Source organism: Cnephaeus nilssonii (genome assembly GCF_951640355.1).
Source record: "Cnephaeus nilssonii genome assembly, chromosome: 19".
In the NCBI taxonomy this organism is placed as follows: Eukaryota; Metazoa; Chordata; class Mammalia; order Chiroptera; family Vespertilionidae; genus Cnephaeus; species Cnephaeus nilssonii.
The window spans coordinates 20,221,719-20,244,159 of record NC_137090.1 but is presented as its reverse complement, the minus strand read 5'-3'; the positions used below and the strand labels follow the sequence as shown (position 1 = coordinate 20,244,159).

Sequence of the window (22,441 nt, the reverse complement as noted above, 5' to 3'; positions counted from 1 at the left end):
ATGTCTAAGGACACATTTTCTTACTTACTGATACGTCTTTTCTGGTGTTTTTTTGGTATGATATATTGTGGAGAATTTGAATTAAGTTAATTTTCCTGAAGCATGTAAATTTTTGCTCTAGCAGGCAAACTTCTAATTAGTTAGAAACCAACTAAATATTAATTTTGTGGAGCTGGTTTTATGTTCTTGTAGAAACATATTGGAGTCTATTTTGGATTTCTCCTTAATCTTCTGGTGAGGAGTTGCTTAGTCCTGGGAACATCTTTATATCCTAAAGCATGAGTCTTCTTTGGTATCAATGTAAGGCCCAAGGTATTTACCAAGTCGTGTGTGGATTCAAACTCTTCCTTGCAACGGGCAGGCTAATTCTCTGCTCAACTCTTCAACCTACCAACTGTTTATTTCTACTAGGCTCTATCAAATCTTCCATTAACGTGTGCAGTTCAGGGCTTAGATTAAGATCTGAGTAGGATTTATATAGATTATGGGGCCAAGCCCTCTCCTAACCCCATAACTCTTCTCTCTTTACCACTATTCTCTCCCTTAATTTCTAGCTCTGCAAGGCAATGATATTGTAGCTCTCTAGGTAAGTTCCAGATACCCTGTGCTACAGGGACTGAAGAGGCCCGTCATCTCTAAGAATATTTTTTATCTGAAATTTTGTTGAGTTTCTTTGGTACGTTTCAAATAGTCTTCACATACCTAGTAACACACATAGGGGATCGGGCCTAAACCGGCAGTCAGACAGCCCTCTCACAATCCTGGACCGCTGGCTCCTAATCACTTACCTGCCTGCCGGCCTGGTCGCCCCCAACTGCCCCCCTCGCCAGCCTGGTCGCCCCATGCAGCCTGCTGTTCAGTCATTTGGTCGTCCCTCACTAACCCCCCTGTGGGCCTGGTCATAGGCAGCCAACTTGTGAGGGCATGAGGGTCAATTTGCATATTACCGCTTTATTATATAAGATTATGTATAACAGGATACTATAAAAATTAAGTTATGATTTTTTAATTAAAACATTTCTTACATACCATTATATCGGCTGGTCTGCTAAAATATTCACTGTGGGCCACATGTGGCCCATGGGCCATGGGTTTGGCATGCTTGGTATTCAGGATGAAGCTCCAACCAAATGAGCCACCTATCCAGCCAGGGCTGCATCCAGTGGTTGTTTTTTTTTTAATCACAGGTCAGGCCCCTTTAAAATAACTTAATTTCAGCCTTAGCAGATGTGGCTCAGTTGGCTGGAGCATCGGCCTATGCAAAGAAAGGTGGCGGGTTCAATTCCCGGTCAGAGCACATACGGGAGGCAATTGATCAATGTTTCTCTCTCACATCAATGTTTTCCTTCCTCCCTCCTTCCCCCCGCCGCCCTCCCAAGGTCAATAATAATTAAAAAAAAAATCCAGTTGTGAGGATTTAAAAATTTATTTATTTATTTATTTTAAATATATTTTTATTGATTTCAGAGAGAGAGGAAGAGCAAGAGATAGAAAGATCAATGATGAGAGAGAATCATTATTTGGCTTCCTACTGCACACCCCCTACTGGGGATCGAGCCCGCAACCGGGCATGTGCCCTTGACTGGAATCGAACCCGGGACCCTTCAGTCCACAGGCCAACGCTCTATCCACTGAGCAAAACCAGCCAGGGCTAAAAAATTTTTTAAATAAAATAACTTAGTTTCAGCAATATCTGTACTATGCTCATAACCAAAGCAATATATACGTATGTTCTCTTTTTAAAAGTCATTCAATTTAGAAATGAGGCAAAAGGATTATTGTGTCCTTTCAGTGTAACACTGGAACATTATCTAACAAGCCCAGTTAAAGATCATTATGACTCTCCATCAATGATTTAACTTTTTTTTACTTTTTTAAAAAATAAATCTTTATTGTTCAGATTATTACCATTATTCCTCCCCACTCCTCCATAGCTCCCCTCCACCCGGTTCCCACCCTCTTACCTTACCCACCCCCCACTGTCCTCATCCATAGGTGTACGATTTTTGTCGAGTCTCTTCCTGCACCCCCCACACCCCTTTCCCTCCTAGAATTGTCAGTCCACTCCTCCTATGCCCCTGATTCTATTATATTCACGTTTATTATATTCATCAGATTTTTTTATTCACTTGATTTTTAGATTCACTTGTTGATAGATATGTATTTGTTCATAATTTTTATCTTTACCTTTTTCTTCCTCTTCTTAAAGAATACCTTTCAGCATTTCATATAATACTGGTTTGGCGGTGATGAACTCCTTTAGCTTTTTCTTGTCTGTGAAGCTTTTTATCTGACCTTCAATTCTGAATGATAGCTTTGCTGGGTAATCTTGGTTGTAGGTTCTTGCTATTCATCACTTTGAATATTTCTTGCCACTCCCATCTGGCCTGCATAATTTCTGTTGAGAAATAAGCTGACAATCGTATGGGTGCTCCCTTGTAGGCAACTAAGTGTTTTTCTCTTGTTGCTTTTAATATTTTTTCTTTTGCTCTTGGCATTTTAATTATGATGTGTCTTGGTGTGGTCCTCTTTGGATTTCTTTGGTTTGGGGTTCTGTGCGCTTCCTGGGCTTGTAAGTCTATTTCTTTCACCAGGTGGGGGGAGTTTTCATTCATTATTTCTTCAAATAGATTTTCAGTATCTTGTTCTCTCTCTTCTTCTGGCAACCCCATAATTCGGATGTTGGTATGCTTGAAGTTATCCCAGAGTCTCCTTACACTATCTTCATATATTTTTTTCATTTTTCTTTTCCAGTTGGGTGTTTTTTGCTTCTTTGTATTTCAAATCTTTGACTCGATTCTTGCGTTCCTCTAGTCTGCTGTTGGATCTCTGTATATCAGTGATGGGCAACCTTTTGAGCTTGGCGTGTCAAACTTCGCTAAAAAAAAAAGCATAACTCGGGAAGTGTGTCACTTTGAGAAAAAAACATTATTTCGCAAATGTTTCATCCTCAGGAGCAGCAAATGTTTCATCCTCGGCATGCGGCCGCTTCAGCGGCCGCGTGTCATCAGAAATGGCTACGCGTGTCAGTGCTGACACACATGTCATAGGTTCACCATCACTGCTGTATATTATTCTTTATTTCAGTCAGTGTATGCTTAATTTCTAGTTGGTCCTTTTTCATATCCTCAATGGTCTCACTAAACTTATCGGCCTTTTCTAGAAAATTCTTGAAAAACCTTATAACCGTGGTTTTGAACTCTATATCCAGTACTTTGCTTTCCTCCATTTCTTTTCTTTGTGACCTGTTTCTTTGTCTCCGCATTTTGGCTGCTTCCCTGAGTTGATAAGAGTGGCTTTGTGTGCTAGTTGTCCTATAGGGCCCAGTGGCTCAGCCTCCCCAGTTACCTGAGGTGGACACTCTTGGTGCAGCCCTTGGTGGGCTGTGTGTACAGTCTTTTTGTAGTTAAGCCTTGACTGTTGTTGGTATCACTGAGAGGAATTGACCTCCAGGCCAATTGGCTGTGAGGATCAGCTGTGCCTACGATATGAGAACTTCTGTGCTGGAGACACCCTTATGAGACAAGACTTGCTTCAGTGGGGCTTTGGTGCTCACTGAGTCTGCCCCGAGTGTGTCCCTTATGGATCTGAGGAGTTGTCATCTGGATGGTCCGACTCTGACCCCTAGGTACACTGGCTCTTGGATCTCAAAGGAGGTGCTAATTTAGCCTCTAACTGAGGCCACCCAGCAGGAGCTATGGAGAGATCTGCAGATTCCTCTTCTTTGTTTGGGTTTTGGAGGTGCCCAGATGAGGCCCAGCTGTGAAGCAATGCAAGCTGCTGTGGGGCCTTGGGCCTTCTTTTGGATGTTCTGGGTCTCACTGACTCAGCTGCAGTTTGTTAGGTAAGTTTAGATTTCAAAGGACCAGGCCATTCATATGCAAAAGCCTCTGAGCACAGCTTGGATGGGGCGGAGTCTCAGGGTGGAGCAAACAGCAATGGCTTCCCGTCAGCCCTGCCCTAAGAGGCCCCCGGGTCTCAATGTCCCTTGGTAATTGCTGCAAGCACCTCTGAGAGAAAGCTGCCCTCGAGTTCCGCCCGCTGCCAGACAGATCATTTTCTCCCTGTATGAGTCTGGGTCCCCAGAATCTCGCCCGGAACTGGAGTTCAGAGCAGTCGGGAGCTTGTGTCTCCCTCCCAATTGAAAAACACAGCCGCCTACTCAGTTGCCAGCCCTTCCCGCGCGCATGCGCTTCCGTACCTCTGCACTTTACTTCCGCAGCTCCTCTGAGTCTCAGTGTGCTTTTCTCTTCCCTTCTAGTTGTAGAATTTCCACTTAGCCAGCCTTCCTGTGGTTCTGGATGATGTATGTTTTGTCTTTTAGTTGTAGTTTTGAAGTTGTTGTGTGAGGCAGCAAGTTCAGGTGTTTACCTATGCTGCCATCTTGGTTTCTCTGTTTTACTTACTCTTTATAACTGATGAGTGACCAGATGCCTTAAGTTGGATGTTTATATTTAAAATATTAATAAGCTAAAATGAATTTGTGTTTGTTTTTTAATCCTCACCTGAGGATATTTTTCCCCATTGATTTTTAGGGAGAGTGGAAGAGAGAGGGAAAGACAGAGGGAAATATCAATGTGAGAGAAACATCAATTGGCTATCTCCTGCACAACCCCCAACTAGTCCCTAGGCCTGGGGAGGAACCTGCAACCAAGGTATGTGCCCTTGACCTGAATCTAACCCAGGACCCTTTGGTCTGCAGGCTCACTCTATCCACTGAGCCAAAAAGGCTAGGGCTGATTTGTGTTTAGTTGAAAACATAACGCCAAAGGTTATTGCACTACTAGAGGCCCAGTGCATGATTGAATCATGCACGTGTAGGGTCCCCTACACGCTTTCACTTTTCGCGGTGGAGCTGGGTGCCTGTCCGCTGGTGCACCAGGCCTTTCAGAAGCCTCCGGCTCGGTGGAGGCTTCTGAAAGGCCTGGTGCCGGAGCAGACAGGCACCCAGGTCCCCCACTTTTGTTTGTTTTTTGTTTTGTTTTGTTTTTGTTTTTGTTTTTGCTGTGAAAGAGCTCATTTATTGGGGTGGTGGACTCAGTGGATCCAAAGTGGAGAGCTGGCGAAGGGATCGGTGGCTTCCAGTTTCAAGCGCTGGTTCTCAGTCCTGCGGCACCTGTTTATGGATCGCTTCGGCGAGGCTGGGCCAGGTCAGGGCTGCACGCACTTTGGCATCCGGGCCAGGGATGCTCTCCAGGCCCCACAGGGTGAAGCGGCTGAAACTGGCGGAGGCACGAATAAAGCGGTCGAAGTCCCACTCCAGCGCCTCCGGGGGTTCCACCAGCTCCTGCTCCTCCTTGTCGGATCCCGCTGAAAAGTCCTGCTTCCCCACCGACTTCTCTTCCATCACCATCACGTATCCCAGCAGGCCAGGCGGCATCTCCACCTCCTCGCCCCTAAGACTGCGCCCCAAAACGACACTTCGAGTCCATCGGGACCCTGACGGATGGCCGGGGTGAAAAAGTGCCCCACAGGGGTGGGCCGGTTAACCCGGACTTCACAGGGCAGGAGGTGCAGCGTGTGCGCAGAGTGACGGGGTGTAGGTGGATGCAGTGCTTCTCCATGTCTTCCTCGTCGCTGCTCTCCATCCTCTGCCGGGTTTCCGTGGCTCGCTGACTGAGGCCAGAGCTCGCTCCCCCACTTTTGATGGTCCGTGGCCGCTGAGGGGGGCTACCCTGCAGTTGAGAGGCGCAGGGGGAGGGACCCCCTCAGCGGCCCCAGATCTGGCCGTTGAGAGGCACAGGGGTCGGGAGTCCCACCCCCTGCACCTCTCAACAGCAGCGTAGCCCCGCTCAGTGGCAGCGGATCCGTGCCTCTCAATGGCCAGATAGGCCACTCCTAGTCCCGCCCCCCAATCGTGGGCGTAGCGGAGTGATGGTAATTTACATGGTACTCTATTATTACATAGGATTTGTCTGCAGGATATTAATAAAGTTTGCATGCTACTGAGTAATCTTATTTTCCAGCACTCCTCCCTTTCAATGACTACATGTACAAATCAGTGTCTAGTATCAACATACTGTTACCTATTATTCCAACATTCCCACCTTAATCAGTTACTATGTATTTCTTTGAGAATTATGTCCAACTTCTTGAAACTATATTTTGACAGTTTTAAAAAAAATCCTGGGGGATTTTTTGTTGTTAATCCCAGTGAGTTTCAGAAATGAAAATACAGAAATCAACAAAAGAAAACAAAAAAATACCTCTGACAATATTTTTAAATGACAAGTCTTCAAACTGGGGAGGAAGAAAGAGTAATTAATATATAGTTCTATTTTAGGGTGGGGAAAAAGGAGACTAGGGACATTAAATGTGAGTATGAAAATTTACAACTGCCCCTGCCAAATGTGACCTAACATTTTTTTAAAGCAAAATTGAGAAGTCAAGGTACAAATCACTTTTCAAAAAAAAAGCCAAGCTGGATAACAAAAAGGCAAAATTAAACAGTGCCCTCATACAATGAAAAACTGTGTAGCAATTGACATATTAGGCATGCTTGGCAAATATTTGGCATTTAAAAAAAGGAAGTGCCTGGCTGGTGTGGCTCAGTAGTTGAGCATCAACTTAGGAACAAGGAGGTTGAGGTTCGATGCCCAGTCAGGGCACATGCACAGGTTGCAGGCTTGATCCCCAGTGTGGGGGCATGCAAGAGGCAGCCGATCAATGACTCTCTCTCGTCACTGATGTTTCTATCTCTCTCCCCGTCTCCCTTCCTCTCTGAAATCAATAAAAATACATTTAAAAAAAATAGCAATTAAAAAAATTTCTTGGGGCACAACAGTTGAAAATCGCTGCAATAAAATGGAAATGTAATGCCTTCTGTCTACATTTGTTTTCTTCAGAAAGGCACTTTCTAAAGATTAACTTCTCCTTGAAGACAGAGTGACGGTGTATACTTGTTTTCATACTTATTATCAATTTTAATGAATCAAAAAGCAATCTATTGTACAATGTAGAAACTACTGTGGTCAACAACAATGAAGAATGAAGAAGATAGTCTTGATCTTCAAGAACCTTACAATCTAATATGGGTCATACACATGCAAGTGAGTGGTGAGGTAGGAAAAGGGACAAGTCAAGTCCAAAAATGGAGCACACATATGCACATATGTGAATGTGTATAAATATAACAATAAGAATGAATAACACAATGACACTGTTATATCTTATCCTCACAAGTGCTGAGTACAAGAGAGCACCAGATAAATTTTGGAATCCTTAAATACTATACACAAATATATAAATGTCTATTCAAAACTGACTCCCAATCACATATGCTTCTAGTCTCATGTTTCCAATAAATAACATACCACCAGCTGACCTTCCAAGTCACTAATATATTCTCTCTCATCTGTAACAAGTTTTATCCTGGTTAGAACAATCACTAGAATACGTACACAAATGATTTAAAAAAAATTCTGTAGATTGAATAGTGGCAAATTTTGGCATTCTGCTTTTTTATTAAATCTTTATTATTGAAAATATCATATGTCACCCTCCCCCCCTCCATGTGCTTTTTAATTTATTTAAAACTACTTTCCAGTTAAGAACCATCAACCAATCTCTAAATGTCTTTGCATTTACTCCTAGTATCAGTGGCTGGCTTTATTTAGGCACTCTCATTAGGAAAGTTAGTTTACACCATATCATATGCGTTCCTGCTAACAATGATAATGATAAAGGATAACAAGCTTTGCTGATCTGCAGATGAAAGAAGACAAGCTAGTTTAACCCACAATTTACAGAGCCGGCCCTGCTTACTAGCCTCCCAAATAATTGTCATGGGACTTTGAAATTTCTAACAAATTACTTAAATCAAGAAATGCAAATATTCATAAAAACCAGTGACATTCTGAGGGAAGTAAAAAAGTGAAAGAAACAAAAAGTGTACTTGGAAATCAAAACGAAAAGAAATTAACCTTGGTGTTGAGAGAAACTGGACACAGAAGATTACAGAAAATGACAGCGTTATCCTTGTTACTGAATTAAAAGGGGTAACCCATAGTGAGCATGCAGCATGTGAATTAAACCTCTATTCCAACCTTTGATTTTATAGTGGCCCAGAAAGCTTGCCTTTCTTGTCAAAGGTGTCAGAGCCATATGTTCTCCTGATTCCCAGTAACGCTCCCTAATGCCACAATGCTCTGGCTGTATTGTTTTGAGTTAGGTTAGGAGCTAATTTTGAACTCTTAAGGTCAGCTACACAACAGCAGGAGGAGCTATGTACTGCCATATTCAGGAATTCAGATCTTTAAATGCTGAAAGGATAAAAGGGGATACACTATCCTTCCAGTCAATGCAAGGATCCTTCTAATAGAATAAATTGTGTGTTCATGCTACACCCCAAATTCGCATTCATTTCCCCCTTTCTGTATTTATACTTACCAATTTATCATTCCCATGATCTGTCTTCACCTCAGAACTAAGAACTAAGTCTGCTGTTGCATTCTCTGGAGGAGGCGCCTCTCCAAGAACTACCAACCCCTACAAGACATAGAGAAAAAAACAGCACAAGTGAGTGGTATTAAAAGTTACAAATTTAATTTAAAAGTTAGTATCAAAAGGGTTAGGGGAAGGTGACTGGTTTACGAGAGGCCTTTTCCCTCATGCTATGCTTTCCCAAGAGTTGTTTCCACAAAAAGCCTAGCAATAGCTGTAAGGTCTGAGACTCAGACCCAAGCTTCTACTTTCTTCCATTTGAATGTTTTGGCCTACATGGCTTATTACCATTTAGCATCTTTTAGATCTAGAATCTTTATCACAGTATATGGTATTTTACATGATATTACCAACCAAACTATATTATATCAACAGCAGCAATGCACCTTTTTAGTTTACTTGATCACAAATGTGGCTTAAATATTACCAAACTAGAAGTGCTACAGTTATAAATGACTAGAGGTCCAGTGCATGAATTTGTGCACCAAGTGGGATCCCTAGGCCTGGCCTGCAGAATCAAGCTGAAACCAGCTCTCCGACATCCATTGAGGGGTCCTGGATTGCAAGAGGGCACAAGCCAGGCTGAGGGACTCCACCAGTGCACAATCGGGGCCAGGGAGGGACCATGGGAAGGCTCCAGGGCATGTCCGGCCTGTCTTGCTCAGTCCGGACCCAGCAGCAAGCTAACCTACCAATCGGAGCGTCTGTCCCCTGGTGGTCAGTGCACGTCATAGTGAGCAGTTGAGTGCCCTTAGCACATCATTAGCATATTACACTTTGATTGGTTGAACGGCCAACCAGATGACTGGACACTTAACATATTCGGCTTTTATTATATAGGATGAGCTAAAATAAATCATGAGCAACCAAAACTACTAAATGAGAAAAAGGTGGAACAGTTCCTATAATAGAAACCAAGAATTATTTAACCCTTTGCACTCGCTTGCTTTTTTCTTGATTCCTTTATTCTAATGCTAACCGTGCCGAGTCACACTCGACATCCGAGTGCAAAAGGTTAAAAAAGAAAAAAAAGGTATTCCAAAGGCACTTGTTTCACATAAGCATAAATATTACTCCAGATTAGTTTCCTGCTTGACAATTCAAATTCAGAAAATACACTCATCCCAGGAAATTAAAAAAATGTGAAAAGACCCAATACATGACTCCAAAATCCTCTCCATAATCAGCATGGGTCCAGCTTGGTTAAAGCATAAGTTAGCTTACTATGAAAAATAAACAAACAAAAACAAAAAACCACACACATGAATCCACCTCCCATGAATTCAAGTAAAGGTGACCAAAATCAGGTTATAATGTGTAAAAGAGAGACTGATGAAAGTGATCAGGGCTTTGTGGTTTTGGTTCTCTTTCTCTGGTCTAGAAAACAAAAAAATCTAACTGATAAGAAGCACTTACCAAAAATTTTGTATTAAATTACCTGGGGAAACTTATCAAATGATACTTACCCAGGTCCGACATCAAGTCTATTCAGAATCTCTAGGGTAAGGGGCTGAATTTTTAAATAGCTTCCCTGGTAAAAGTCCTAACATAAACTCTAAACTAAAAAACAAAACAAAACAAACAAACAAACAAACAAAAACTTGATCAGTCTTTATGCAGCATCAGAATTCTCCAGATAACATCTTAAAAATCCCCATGGAGATGAAAGGGTGGAGGGGCATTAAGAAGGACAATGAAAATTTTTACCTCCATTTAACGTCTGTTTTTCCCTGAAAACAAGAAACAGAATTTACCTAATCTGGATTTAAGACCATACCTAGCAGACTCCTCAGAAAAGAGGGAAATGTCATTAACTAAGCAAGAAACATTTGGCCTGGCCTTCAAAATCAGGTTTCTCTGGCTAAAAAAACTGCTGCTGCCAAATACTTTCTTGTCTCAATCACAAGCATAAAATACACTTCATAAACTTTATCATTTCAGCCAAAGCCGGTTTGGCTCAGTGGACAGAGCGTCGGCCTGCGGACTGAAGGGTTCCGGGTTCGATTCCGGTCAAGGGCATGTACCTTGGTTGCGGGCACATCCCCAGTGGGGGGTGTGCAGGAGGCAGCTGATCGATGTTTCTCTCTCATTGATGTTTCTAGCTCTCTATCTCTCTCCCTTCCTCTCTGTAAAAAATCAATAAAATACATTTATAAAAAAAACAAAAAACTTTATCATTTCAAAGTAAAAACTATTTGTAAAAAGCAGCTATCTTGCACACAATTCCCGTCTCAAAATATTGCATTCAGCATCTTCCCTGCTTAAGAGCCTAAACCCGTGGTCGGCAAACTGTGGCTCGCAAGCCACATGCGGCTCTTTGGCCCCTTGAGTGTGGCTCTTCCACAAAATACCACGGCCTGGGCGAGTCTATTTTGAAGAAGTAGCGTTAGAAGAAGTTTAAAAAATTTGGCTCTCAAAAGAAATTTCAATCGTTGTACTGCTGATATTTGGCTCTGTTGACTAATGAGTTTGCCGACCACTGGCCTAAACCATCTCCCCATCCTGCATAAAACTAGCCCCAACTCGTCTTGTCATTCCAAGTCTCACATAATCTCTCCCCACCTTATTTACCTATTTCTAATTACTTTCTCCAAATATTGTTACAGTCATATCGGTCTCATCCCCTTTAAAAATGTTTGAATGTATATGAACTTATTGAGAGGTGGAGGCTATTATAAAGTAGTATGTAATCAAATGCAATTAGAGGTTACAATATACCTGTTCTTACGTCTTTATTCATATTGATTCTGCCCCTTTCTTATATGTATCTAAAACGTCATTTGTCCTTTCAAAGAGCTTGTCAAGTCCATGTCCCATCTCCTTCCAAGAAAATGTCACTGGTTAACTGAGCCCCTATTTGCTTTATCCACATGGTCAAACTTCCTAAAGCACCAAAATTGTATCTTCCATTCTGTGTATTTAAATCTCATTTCCAGATAAAACTTTCGGCCAAATTATTTCATTTCTTTTTGCATCAATTTGCTGTTTAAATGTTAACTAATGGTAAGTTCATTGAAGAAGAAAAAAACCAAAACACCCAAATATATTTGAACCCCCAACATTTCCTAGCAGAAACATACACCAAGAAAGCAAATACATAAAAAAATTTGAATTTTTATGTTAAAAATTATTTTCTCAAACAAGAAAACATTAAGTATAGCCAGGAGCCTAAATAAATTCTACTATTAAATATACAGCTACTCCATCAATTTTTTTAGGTAAGGTAAGTCAGGATATAACAGGCAATGTTTCCAAAGGGAAAAATTTTCCCTTAAACTACTGAGTAATTTCTAAAAAATACCTCTCTGACAGACTGCAAAGATACCCTCCTAAGAAAGCTTTAGAAGATTTGGTAGGGACCACTTATTCTACATCATTTTATAGAGCAGAGATGATGCAGGTCAAAGGTCAAGTGCCAACAGGCCAATCCAGGCAGAACTAGGGCAAAGAATTATAATGACAGTACTACAGAAGAAGTTTAGAGAAGATAACATGAGAGCAGAAAAGAGACAGAGCCTAAGTAGAGATCGATATGATTACTGAAAGTTCCTTAAAATATCTCTCTATATAAAAGGCTAATATGCAAGGTGTCCCCTCGGGAGTTCGACCGACCGGGAGTTCACTGGCTCACTTACGACGTGCGCTGACCACCAGGGGGCAGCACGAAACGAAGGAAGGCTCCACCGGCAGCCGGCAGGCTCTGATCGCCAGCCAGACCTAGGGACACTATCTGTGCATGAATTTCATGCACTGGGCCTCTAGTGTTTAATATAGTAAATAGCAATGAAAGCAAAGGTTATTATTAGCAAAGAAAACTTCATAAAGTTCTGCTCCACACCTGTATTGGAAACCCCAAGCTGGGTTTCTCCAGCATTCTGGGTTTACACTGGGTCAATTCTGCATGACTATGGCATCAGGCCCAAGTGGCAATAATCTCCAGGCTATTGTCCTCTAAAATAAATAGCAACTAGCACAGGCCAAGGTAAAAGGCTGGGAGACTCTAACCCAATCCTTCACCAATACTTCCTTAATCATAACCAAGATTATGCTTGGGCTACCCAGGCCTACAGAAAGCCTACATAAAGACCAAAGGAACTGGGATGGGTCACAGTTGCATGTAGTCAAAATATATCCTTAATAAATCATTCCTCTGTGAAAACACAGAGCTGTCCTACGTAAGTTTAAAAAACACACAAAAAAAAACTGAAAACAGTAGAAGGAATTACATTAAACTTGATTACAAAAACAGGGCCAAACCAAGCAAAAAGGAAACAAAAGAAAAAACTAAGTTGTACACCTGGGTTTATTGCTCCCCCTTTACCAATTTCAGATAATGTATGGAGTCAAAATACAAGATACACAATCATCCCTTAATTTGTAATATAGAATAAAGATGTAATTTCACATATTCATTCCCCTATTCATCGTGAGTAGGTCAATCTTCCCTACTCATCTTACGACTCTATCTAGATGGGAACTCTAGCCCTGGCTGGTTTGGTTCAGTGAATAGAGAGCATCAGCTTGCAGACTGAAGGGTCCCAGGTTCGATTCTGGTCCAGGGCACATGCTTAGGTTGTAGGCTTGATCGCCAGCAGGGGGTGTGCAGGAAGCAGCTGATCCATGATTCTCACTCATCATTGATGTTTCTATGCCTTTCTCCCTCTCCCTTCCTCTCTGAAATCAATAAAAATATATATATACATAAAAAAAAAGATGGGAACTCTACATTAATTTTGAAGACAAAGGTGTTCTAGGATTTTGCTATTCCCATTCTGCTCCTTTTCCACCTAGCAGCTCCAATATTCTTTCTCCTCTCATTCCTAATATTTACATCAGTAGTTAGCAATTGTGTTATTTCACAGATCAATCAGAAGAAGAGATAAAAAATATGGATTAAAAAGGGATATGATGTTTTTGTACTAGACACGGATGAAGACTATGTGTTAAGAGAAAGAAGTCTCAAGTAACAGAACCCGCTTGGTCCTTTGTGCTTTCCCCGTTTCATTTACCAGCTGTAAAATTTCAATAAATATGCTTGAGAGAAATGATGAAAAGGATACAACAGCACGGTGTGTTAGACAAAAAATGCTTTGGAGTCAGATAAATAGCCCTGAGTTCAAATTTAGCTCTGCTTCTTTCAAGTCTTTTGAGTTGTTAGATTTATTCTGTGCATTAAACAACAGCGTGTGTACCTGTGTAATAGCACACACATCTAGCCTGGAAGGTAATACCAAACTTTTGCCAAAACAAAAGTTGGTAATCACCTAGCAGTTTTCAAATACTTTCTTCAAATACAGTCTTCAAAATACATTCCTTCAAGAAAATTAACCTTAAAATCCAAGAGAGCAATCCTAAAAAAGAAAAAGAAAACGAAAGCTTTACCTTCCAATTCCCTATCCAAAGACAAATTATTTACAGTCAAACCTAAATTCATCTCATGAAAAAACTGTACAACCCAGGCAACTCTCTGGAAAATCTTGGAGCAGGATGGGAATTGAGAACACCAATCCATTTTACTAAAATAAAGGTGGTTAAAACTTCCTATTTCTATAGCTCAAAAAGTCAACCACTTAAAGCAACTGCTAACTTGAACAACAGAGTCAGATGCTCAAATCTTAGCTATGTACTCACTTAGCTGTATGACCATGAACAAACTACTTAACCTCTTTGCCTCTCCATTTGTTTATCTTTAATGCATAGTAAATGTTAATACTTCTATTATAGTGATACATGAAGACAAAATGCACAATAATATATCTTTGGGGGAAATTCCATTGCTTATTTGTTATACTGGGTGGAATATTATATCTCCCCAAAACTTATGTTACCCAGAACTTACGAATGTGACCTTATTTGGAAACAGGGTCTTTGCAGATGTAATCAAGTTAAGAACTATTTAATAATGGGGCTCTAAATCCCAACATAAATGGTTGTCCTTTTAAGAGGGAAATTTGGCAATAACCTCCAGGCTACTGGAGGTTATGTGAAGATGGAAACAGAAATTGAAGCGATGCAGCTGTAAATCAAGGCACACCAAAAATTACCAGTACCACAGAAGCTTAGGAAGGATTATTCCCCAGAATTTTCAGAAATAGCCTTGACCTGCCTACACTTTCATTTCAGAATTCTAGCCTCCAAAACTAACGAGAAAAAAAATTGTTTTTTTACATTTACCACCCAATTTGAGAAACTTCGCTATGGTAGTCCCAGGAAACTAATGTATTTGCAAAAGTAGACATTGTATAAATATAATTATTTAATAAAGCTGTGAATTTCCTTGATATTCTGTGATATTACTTATTGGGATTACCACTCTACATTTACTCTTCCTATCAGAATTTTGTAACAGACACTGTGTATTCAGATGCAGACAAAGAAAATGTATTAAAATCTGGAATGTCAAATGAGGCTCAGAAATGTTCAGTAACTTTTCTTTCCAAGGCTATATAGCTACTAGTGGCCCAGGATCTCCTTCCACAGATCCTGTTAGTACTTCAGCTTCGATTATGTTAGGTCACAATCTTTTGATAATAAATCTAGTACCATTACAAAGATCCCATTTACTATTAAGATTTCTCAATAGCATGATGATTGCACCTACTTTCAATTTTAATTTATGACACAGCATTCCTGAAGGAGTAATACTATTAAGAAATTGGATGGGAAAATTTTCCTTTTCAGCATCATCCATTGAATCAATGGAATCATCACTCAAATAGGTGTGAAAATCTCCATCGAGTATATCCAAAATTTCTTCATTTAATTTGTGAACGTGCTCATTTATAGGACAAAGAATCGCACATTTAGATATATTTTTAATATTATCTATAGATACCAGAGGTCCGGTGCATGAATTTGTGCATGGGTGGGGGCCCTAGGACTGGCCGGTGATCAGGGCCAATTGAGGTCGTCTCACCCAGTCCCGATAGGGGCCGGGCCAATTGGGGCCTGCTGGCCCAGGGGCCGGGTGGGGGACCATGGGTGGTTGGCTGGCCAGGGGGAGGGACTGTGGGAGGTTGGCCGGCCAGCTGGGGGAGGGACCAGCTGGGGGCAGGAACTACGGGAGGCTGGCTGGCCACGGGGAGGTTGGCAGGCCACAGGAGGTTGGCTGTGGCAGCGCACTGACCACCAGGGGTCAGCTCCTGCGTTGAACATCTGCCCCCTGGTGGTCAGTGCACGTCATAGCAACCGGTCAACCGGTCGTGATGGTCGCTTAGGCTTTTATATATATATATATATAGAAGATACTATTTCCAAAGGTAGCTTCAATAATAGATCCATTGCAAATCATTTCACGGGGACTTCAATAATATTCATTCCAAGAGCTTTATATGTATCGTGCATGTATGAGTCAACGTTTCTTTTTAAACTGCCAGTGCGCGTCATATGTACCAGCTGGTCGGTCGGTCAGTCGGACGGACAGACGGTCAGTCACTCAGCCTTTTATATATATAGATCAGTAGCAAAGCCAGAAATAGAACCAAAGATTACCAAGCTTAAGTCTGGTGCTTCTTTAATATATTATGCCCTGCATGACAAAACTCTTGGATAATAAATATATACACAAAATTCCCAAAAAACTACTTTTCAGATACTTAGAAATATTTAAGACTTTTGCAAGTTTCCCAAAACTGCTCTGTCATTACAACTGAGTTATGAGCTAAAGAATGAAGCAGGAACCAAAAATGAAGTAAGACTATCTTCTCACATAGCTAATGAGACTGTAAACTGAGTCAAAAAACTTCTCTCAAGCATGCATCAAGAACATAAAAATATTCATACTGCGACATAGGTGAGAATGTTTATTGTGCGTGCTTTATAATACAGGCATACCTCGTTTTATTGCAGTTCACAAATATTGAAGTTTTTACAAAGTGAAAGCAAGAAGACCTTCCACTTTACTGAGGTAGTTTAGAACGAGCCTGTGGTATCTCTGAGGTATGCCTGTATAATTTTAATAAAGTACATAACTGAAATAATCAACCAAGAAGGGTAATAAAATATAGTCAGTAAAAATATTATCCAAAAAATGACAGAAAAATGTAAATGACTATATTTAAAGAAATTATTTATGTGCATAGAAAACTAATAGTGAACTAAAACATGCCCAAATGTTGAGTTTGGGTTTTGTTTTTGGAATGTCTTTTTTTAAGACTTTTTTAAGAGTAGTTTTAGGTTACAGCAAAACTGAGAGAAAGGGGTGTTTCGTCTTGAAGGGTGTTCACTGGTTTCTGTTCTGAAAGAGCTGCATTTAATACCAGTCTTTGCACATGACACACATCATGATCTCAGCTACTCAAATTGCTAATCATTGGACTTGGTTTTGAAGAATAACAAATACATTTTTTGTCATTTGTGAGCTGATGTCCATTTATGAAAAATACTGGGAGTCAGAGGAAATCACCATGACACTAAGAAGAATCATGGGGGTGTTTCATTAACAAGAATCAAACTGATACCTTAGTAATGGAAAAACCAACAGATACCAGCTCAGTAGGATCTTAAATTAAACCTGGAAGCCTTTGGGCCTTTTTATATTCGGAGCCTTTTTAAATAGAAATAAATTCTTACTTTAAAATTTTTAAAAAGAGAAAGGTGCCCCTCCCCTTTCCTCTTTTATACTTTCCTGTATTTTGCAAGTTTCCTAAGAATTGATAACACAGTTTTTCATCAATTCTAAGGCACACTTTTCCACATCTTAACATATTTTAAATCAGAATGTATCTTAACAATTGATGACATGTCTTGGTTTAATTGAAATCATTTTTTAATGGCACATACAATAATGGTGCATCTTACAATTAGTAGCATCTTCAAGTATATGAAATACAGTAATTTTATAATGGGGAACAATTAGCAAAACATATGCACACATATAAACACATATTTATGAACGTGTATATAAAAAAGGCAACAAATATGATTACCATTGTACTAATCTCAGTTGTTACTAAGAGACTCTTGTTCTCAAATATGGAAGTTCCCACTTAACTACTGGCTATAATAACCTAGAAACAGACACTAAAGTTCCTGACCATGCAAAACTGTTTTTTTCACTCAGGAGAGGCACACCCAGTCATTTCTACCACCATTCCAGCTCACGTTCTACAATCTCACCGAATCTCCCTTGTGAAGAAGAGCAAAAGAAAGCAAAATATTCGCCACCTTGGGGAATATTTTTAGTTTTAACTCTTCATTTGCTCTAACTAATTTTTAAACTAGTCAGGATTTTATTTGTTCCTTATTCTAAAGGAACAAATAATTTTTTTTAAAAAAAGGTAAGTCCTCTGGACTTTGCCCTCAATTATAACATGTCTTACTGAACTTTTGGAGAATTATATATAGACCATTTGGAAAGAAGCTGGAAGTGGAATTTTTAAAATAAAAAATTAAAGGGGTTGAGGGGCTATAAAACTTTTACTTCAAACTCTCATCATTTTGTTCATCTTGTCAATTGGTCATCCTTTAACTTTTGGCCTACATTAATTTAATGCAGAGAGTTCACAGCACAGCAATTTTCTGAGGGCTTTGACCAGCACTAAGACAGGACAAAAACATGCCGTGACACTTATTTTTAGGAGCAGTAGGTTCTTCATCTAGACCAGTGGTCGCCAACCTTTCGGACCTCATGGACCACCGGTTGGTGACCGCTGATCTAAACCCATGTGTGCAGTCATGAAGCTCAAGTGCAACAAACGAATACAAAAAAATACCCTGCAAGAATTTAATTTGCACAAAAGTAGGATTTTTATTTACCACTATGACCTCACTAAGGAGAACAGTGCTTGGTATACAGTAGGCACTCAACTATTTGTTGAATGGATTTATTTTCCATGTACACTTATCCCTCAATCAAAGCCAAACTGAACAGAGAATTCTTCTAAGTTGAATTTTAAGAAGAAAAATTGCACACAGTGTCACTGTCAAAGATAAAAGTGTACACTAATAATCAGCTCTCTGCATATAGGAGTACACAGGAAAATCAAAATCTTAACCACCAATGTCTAATTCTGTCTGAACAACTTTTCAGGAAAGACCCTATTTTGCTTCAAGAAAGCAAGGGAAGCTTAGTTACCGGGAAAAACAGAATGTATCTATTATCTTCACTCCACTAAGCAACATCAGGCTCTTAAACAAATTAAACCACTGTATCAGATCATATTAAACCATTCTCTTGGACATAGTTAAGTCATCGAGGGATAGGAGAAAAGGTATAATGGTAGTTTTTAGCTGGGCTGAAAAAGACCAGACACTTATCCCTTACCTTATTAGCACGTATCTGTTTGTAAATATCTGTTTGCTGCCGAATTCGATATTCCAAGTCTGAAACATGAGCCTGAAGCCAGTTCCAGCGGCTGACAATAGCCGCGCGGTCTGCAGCCCATCTCCATTCAGACCTGCGCCTCCTAAAAGGAAATAAAATGAGTGAAATCCAAGAGTAGCAGCAACATTTTTTAAGTATGTTTAATATGACTACTTAAATATCAAAACAATCACAAAACCAAATTATTTGCTTCTGTATAGATACAGTAATGTCAAAAGAGAGAGATGAGATTGGAGGATAGGGAATCAATATGGAGTTTCATATGATTCATTTTGCTATTTGCAATGAGAATATCCTCATGTGTCATTTGTGTGTTTAAATATTTTTGGAATGAAAACTTTTAGAATGATAATGGCTGCAGGCTATCATGTTAAAGCAAAACTAGACTCTTACTATTCTTACCCAAAGTTCAGCAATTTTTACTAAATAAATGCTCCTCAAATTTGTTGTATGCCTTTGGTCTATTCCAAAGCTCTGAAATAATTGTTTTGCAGTAAACATTTTATATAGTTTTATAGTTGTTTTGGGGGAAGATGATTTGCCAATCTTTTCACCCACCATTGCTAGAACTCAATCATTTCATTTTTACTTGAGTTGATTCTTTATCTGAGCCGATGTTTTTATTTTTATGGAGTTTGTATTATCTTCCCAGGGTTGCCATAACAGGTATCCCAAACTGGGTGACTTGAAACAACAGAAATGTATTTTCTCACTGTTATAGAAGCTAGAAGACTGAAATTAAGGTGTTGGCAATGCCATGCTTCCTCCTAAAAATGTGTCCTGTGCCTTCTCTTAGCTTCTGGTGTTGTTGGCAATCATTGGTGTTCTTAGCTTGTAGATGCATCACTCTAGTCTCTACCTCTGTGATCACATGGGGTTCTCCCTGCCTGTCTTCATGTCTTCCGTGTGTGTGTGTGTGTGTGTGTGTGTGTGTGTGTGTGTGTGTTTATAGCAGCAACATTTATACTAAACTAGAGGCCCAGTGCATGAAATTCGTTCACGGCTAGGGTCCCTAATGGCTTGCCGGCCAGGGCCTCCCTTCCCCCAGCTGCCTGCTGCCCCTGCCAGCCAGGGCGAGGGGCCATGGGCAGTTAGCTGGCTGGCCTGGCCCCCTGGTCGAAGGGACAATTTGCATATTAGGCTTTTATTATATAGGTTGGGGGTGGGAGGTTTTTAACATCTCAAGGCCCTTAGATAGACCAACTCTATGGCAAAGAAAATCAAACATTTTGTCTGCCTCCCTATCTATCACAGGACATACAATGATAAAACTATTCACATATAGATACTCCCCAAATAACTAATTGAAACTGCTTTCTAGTATCCTGATCCTGTGGCACATAATTTCTCTGAAATGGCTTTAATTCTCCAGGAAATAGAAATATTTTCTACTTTAACATAAGACATATAATCAAGAATTCAGCAATGTTGCCAAGTAAAGATTAACATATAAAAACTAATAGCGTTTACATGTGACAAGTAAAAAATACTCATTTAACCTTTTGCACTCGGATGTCGAGTGTGACTCGACATGGTTAGCATCGGTAGCAGCTCGTATGTCGAATGTTTCAAAAAATATCACACCACGAAAAATTATAGAGATTAAAATTACTCTTTGAATGTATCAATAATTTGAAATATATAAAAATCCAAATAAATAAGTTTGTATGAAAAGAAACTCCAGTTTTTTATTCTACTGCCGTGCTTTGTAAAATCTGGGGTATTTAAAAAATTAAATCCCGAGTAGAATAAAGGAATCGAGAAAAAACAAGCGAGTGCAAAGGGTTAAAAAAACTATTCACAACACCAACAAATGGTAATACTATACACAAAAGATCTTTACAGAGAAAATAAAACCTAAAAAAAAAAAGACCTACATAAATAGTGAATTTTTTTTCAAAAGATAGCAATTTCACATATACCTATAAATTCTAATAAGTTCCAATTTCCTACAGGGTTTTTTAAAAATAAATTTTATTGATTGATTTCAGAGAGAGGAAGGGGGGAAAGAGAGAGAAACATCAATTTGTTGTTCTACTTATTTATGCATTCATTGGATGGTTCTTTTTGTTGTTGTTTTTAATCCTCACACAAGGATATTTTTTCCCATTGATTTTCAGAGAGTGGAAAGAAGGGAGGGAGAGGGAGAAAGGGTAGGGGGTGGGGGGAAGAGGGAGAGGGAGCAGGAGCGACAGAGAAACATCCATTTGAGAGAGGGGAGACATCGATTGGTTGCTCCTCACATGCGCCCCGACCAGAGCACGGAGTCAAGCCCACAATGGAAGTATCTGCCCTTGACCAGAATCGAACCCAAAACCTTTCAGACCACAGGTCAACGCTCTATCCACTGAGCCCAACTGGCTAGGGCTGATTCTTTTTTTTTAAAAAATATTTATTGATTTTTTTTTTTTTCTTTTTGAGAGAGAGAGAACTATCAATGTGAAAGGGAAACATGGATCAGCTTTGTCCCCAACTGGGGATCGAGTTCACAACCCAGGCATATGCCCTGACTGGGAATCAAACTGGCAACCCCCCAAGTGCATGGGACAATGCCCAATCAACTAAACCACACCAGCCCAGAATGATGATTCTTTGTATGTGTCCTGACTGGGATTGAATCTGCAGCCTTGGTGTATTGGGATGATGCTCTAACCAACTGAGCTACCTGGCCAGGGCCCCTACAGGGATTTTAATGGAAGCTGACAAACAGAACCAAAAACTTACACAGGAAAAAGGACCAAAAGTAGAGAAATTCTAAACAAAATATGATGGAAAAATATCATATTACACAATTATGTAAAGCTAAGATAATTAAGGCAGTCTACAAAGACAAAAGACCAATGTGACAGAATACAGAGCCCCAAAACTTAAAACTGGATATACAAAAAATGGCATTCATACCAGTGGGAAATACTGAACTATTTAACAAATGGTATTAAATTGGCCAGTTCTTTACATGGAAAAAGTAAAATTAGATCCCTTCTTCATGATATACTTGCATAATTTTAGAGTTTCTCAATCTGAAAAGCCAAACTTAAAAGAAGAGTATCTTTGGAACTTCAGAGCGGTTAAAGATTTAAATAAAACACACATAGCTAAAGATTAAATATCAAAATATATAACTACAGTAAGTAGGTTAAAAAAGACAATCTAATATAAAATGAACAAAGTGAAAATTCACAAAAGAGAATTCCAAATGGCCAATACATACATAAAAATATTCCATGTCTTGTTAGATTTTGGTTAAAATATTAGCATTAGGTCAAATATTAAAAAGTAGTTTTAAACTCAGCTTGGAAAAACCACGTGTCGTGAAATGTAAAAAACAGCAATTCATGAATTACTAATGACAATAAAAACTGGCACGACCACTTTTGAAGAGCATTTTGGAAATACTGTACTTGGGTAGATGGAAAATGTGCATACCCATCCATCATGAAATTTTATTTCAGAGCACATAACCTATATAATCTGTCAGAACAAACGTTCATTGCAATAGAACCTGTTACAACTAAAAATCAGTTAATCTAATCTGCTAAAGTATGGAAATAGATAAACTATAATTTATTCATTTTATAAAAGTTTCTATAGCAATAATATTAACTAGAACTATCTGTATCAAATGACTATATCTCAGAACAATGTTCAATTGAAAAACTAAAAACAAACTAAACA

General features: G+C 39.7%; 1 protein-coding gene across 5 annotated transcripts in view; it reads right to left on the bottom strand.

Annotated features, from left to right (window-relative positions):
- KANSL1 (KAT8 regulatory NSL complex subunit 1) overlaps positions 1 to 22,441 on the bottom strand; it is a 172,080-nt gene that overhangs the window by 43,331 nt on the left and 106,308 nt on the right. For all 5 annotated transcript variants that reach the window (XM_079798053.1, XM_079798056.1, XM_079798052.1 and 2 more), the window contains 2 exons: positions 18,707 to 18,848; positions 8,389 to 8,487 (listed from right to left, as the gene is read on the bottom strand). In XM_079798053.1, the coding sequence (XP_079654179.1) occupies positions 8,389 to 8,487; positions 18,707 to 18,848 (241 nt within the window). The remainder of the gene's footprint in view (positions 1 to 8,388; positions 8,488 to 18,706; positions 18,849 to 22,441) is intronic.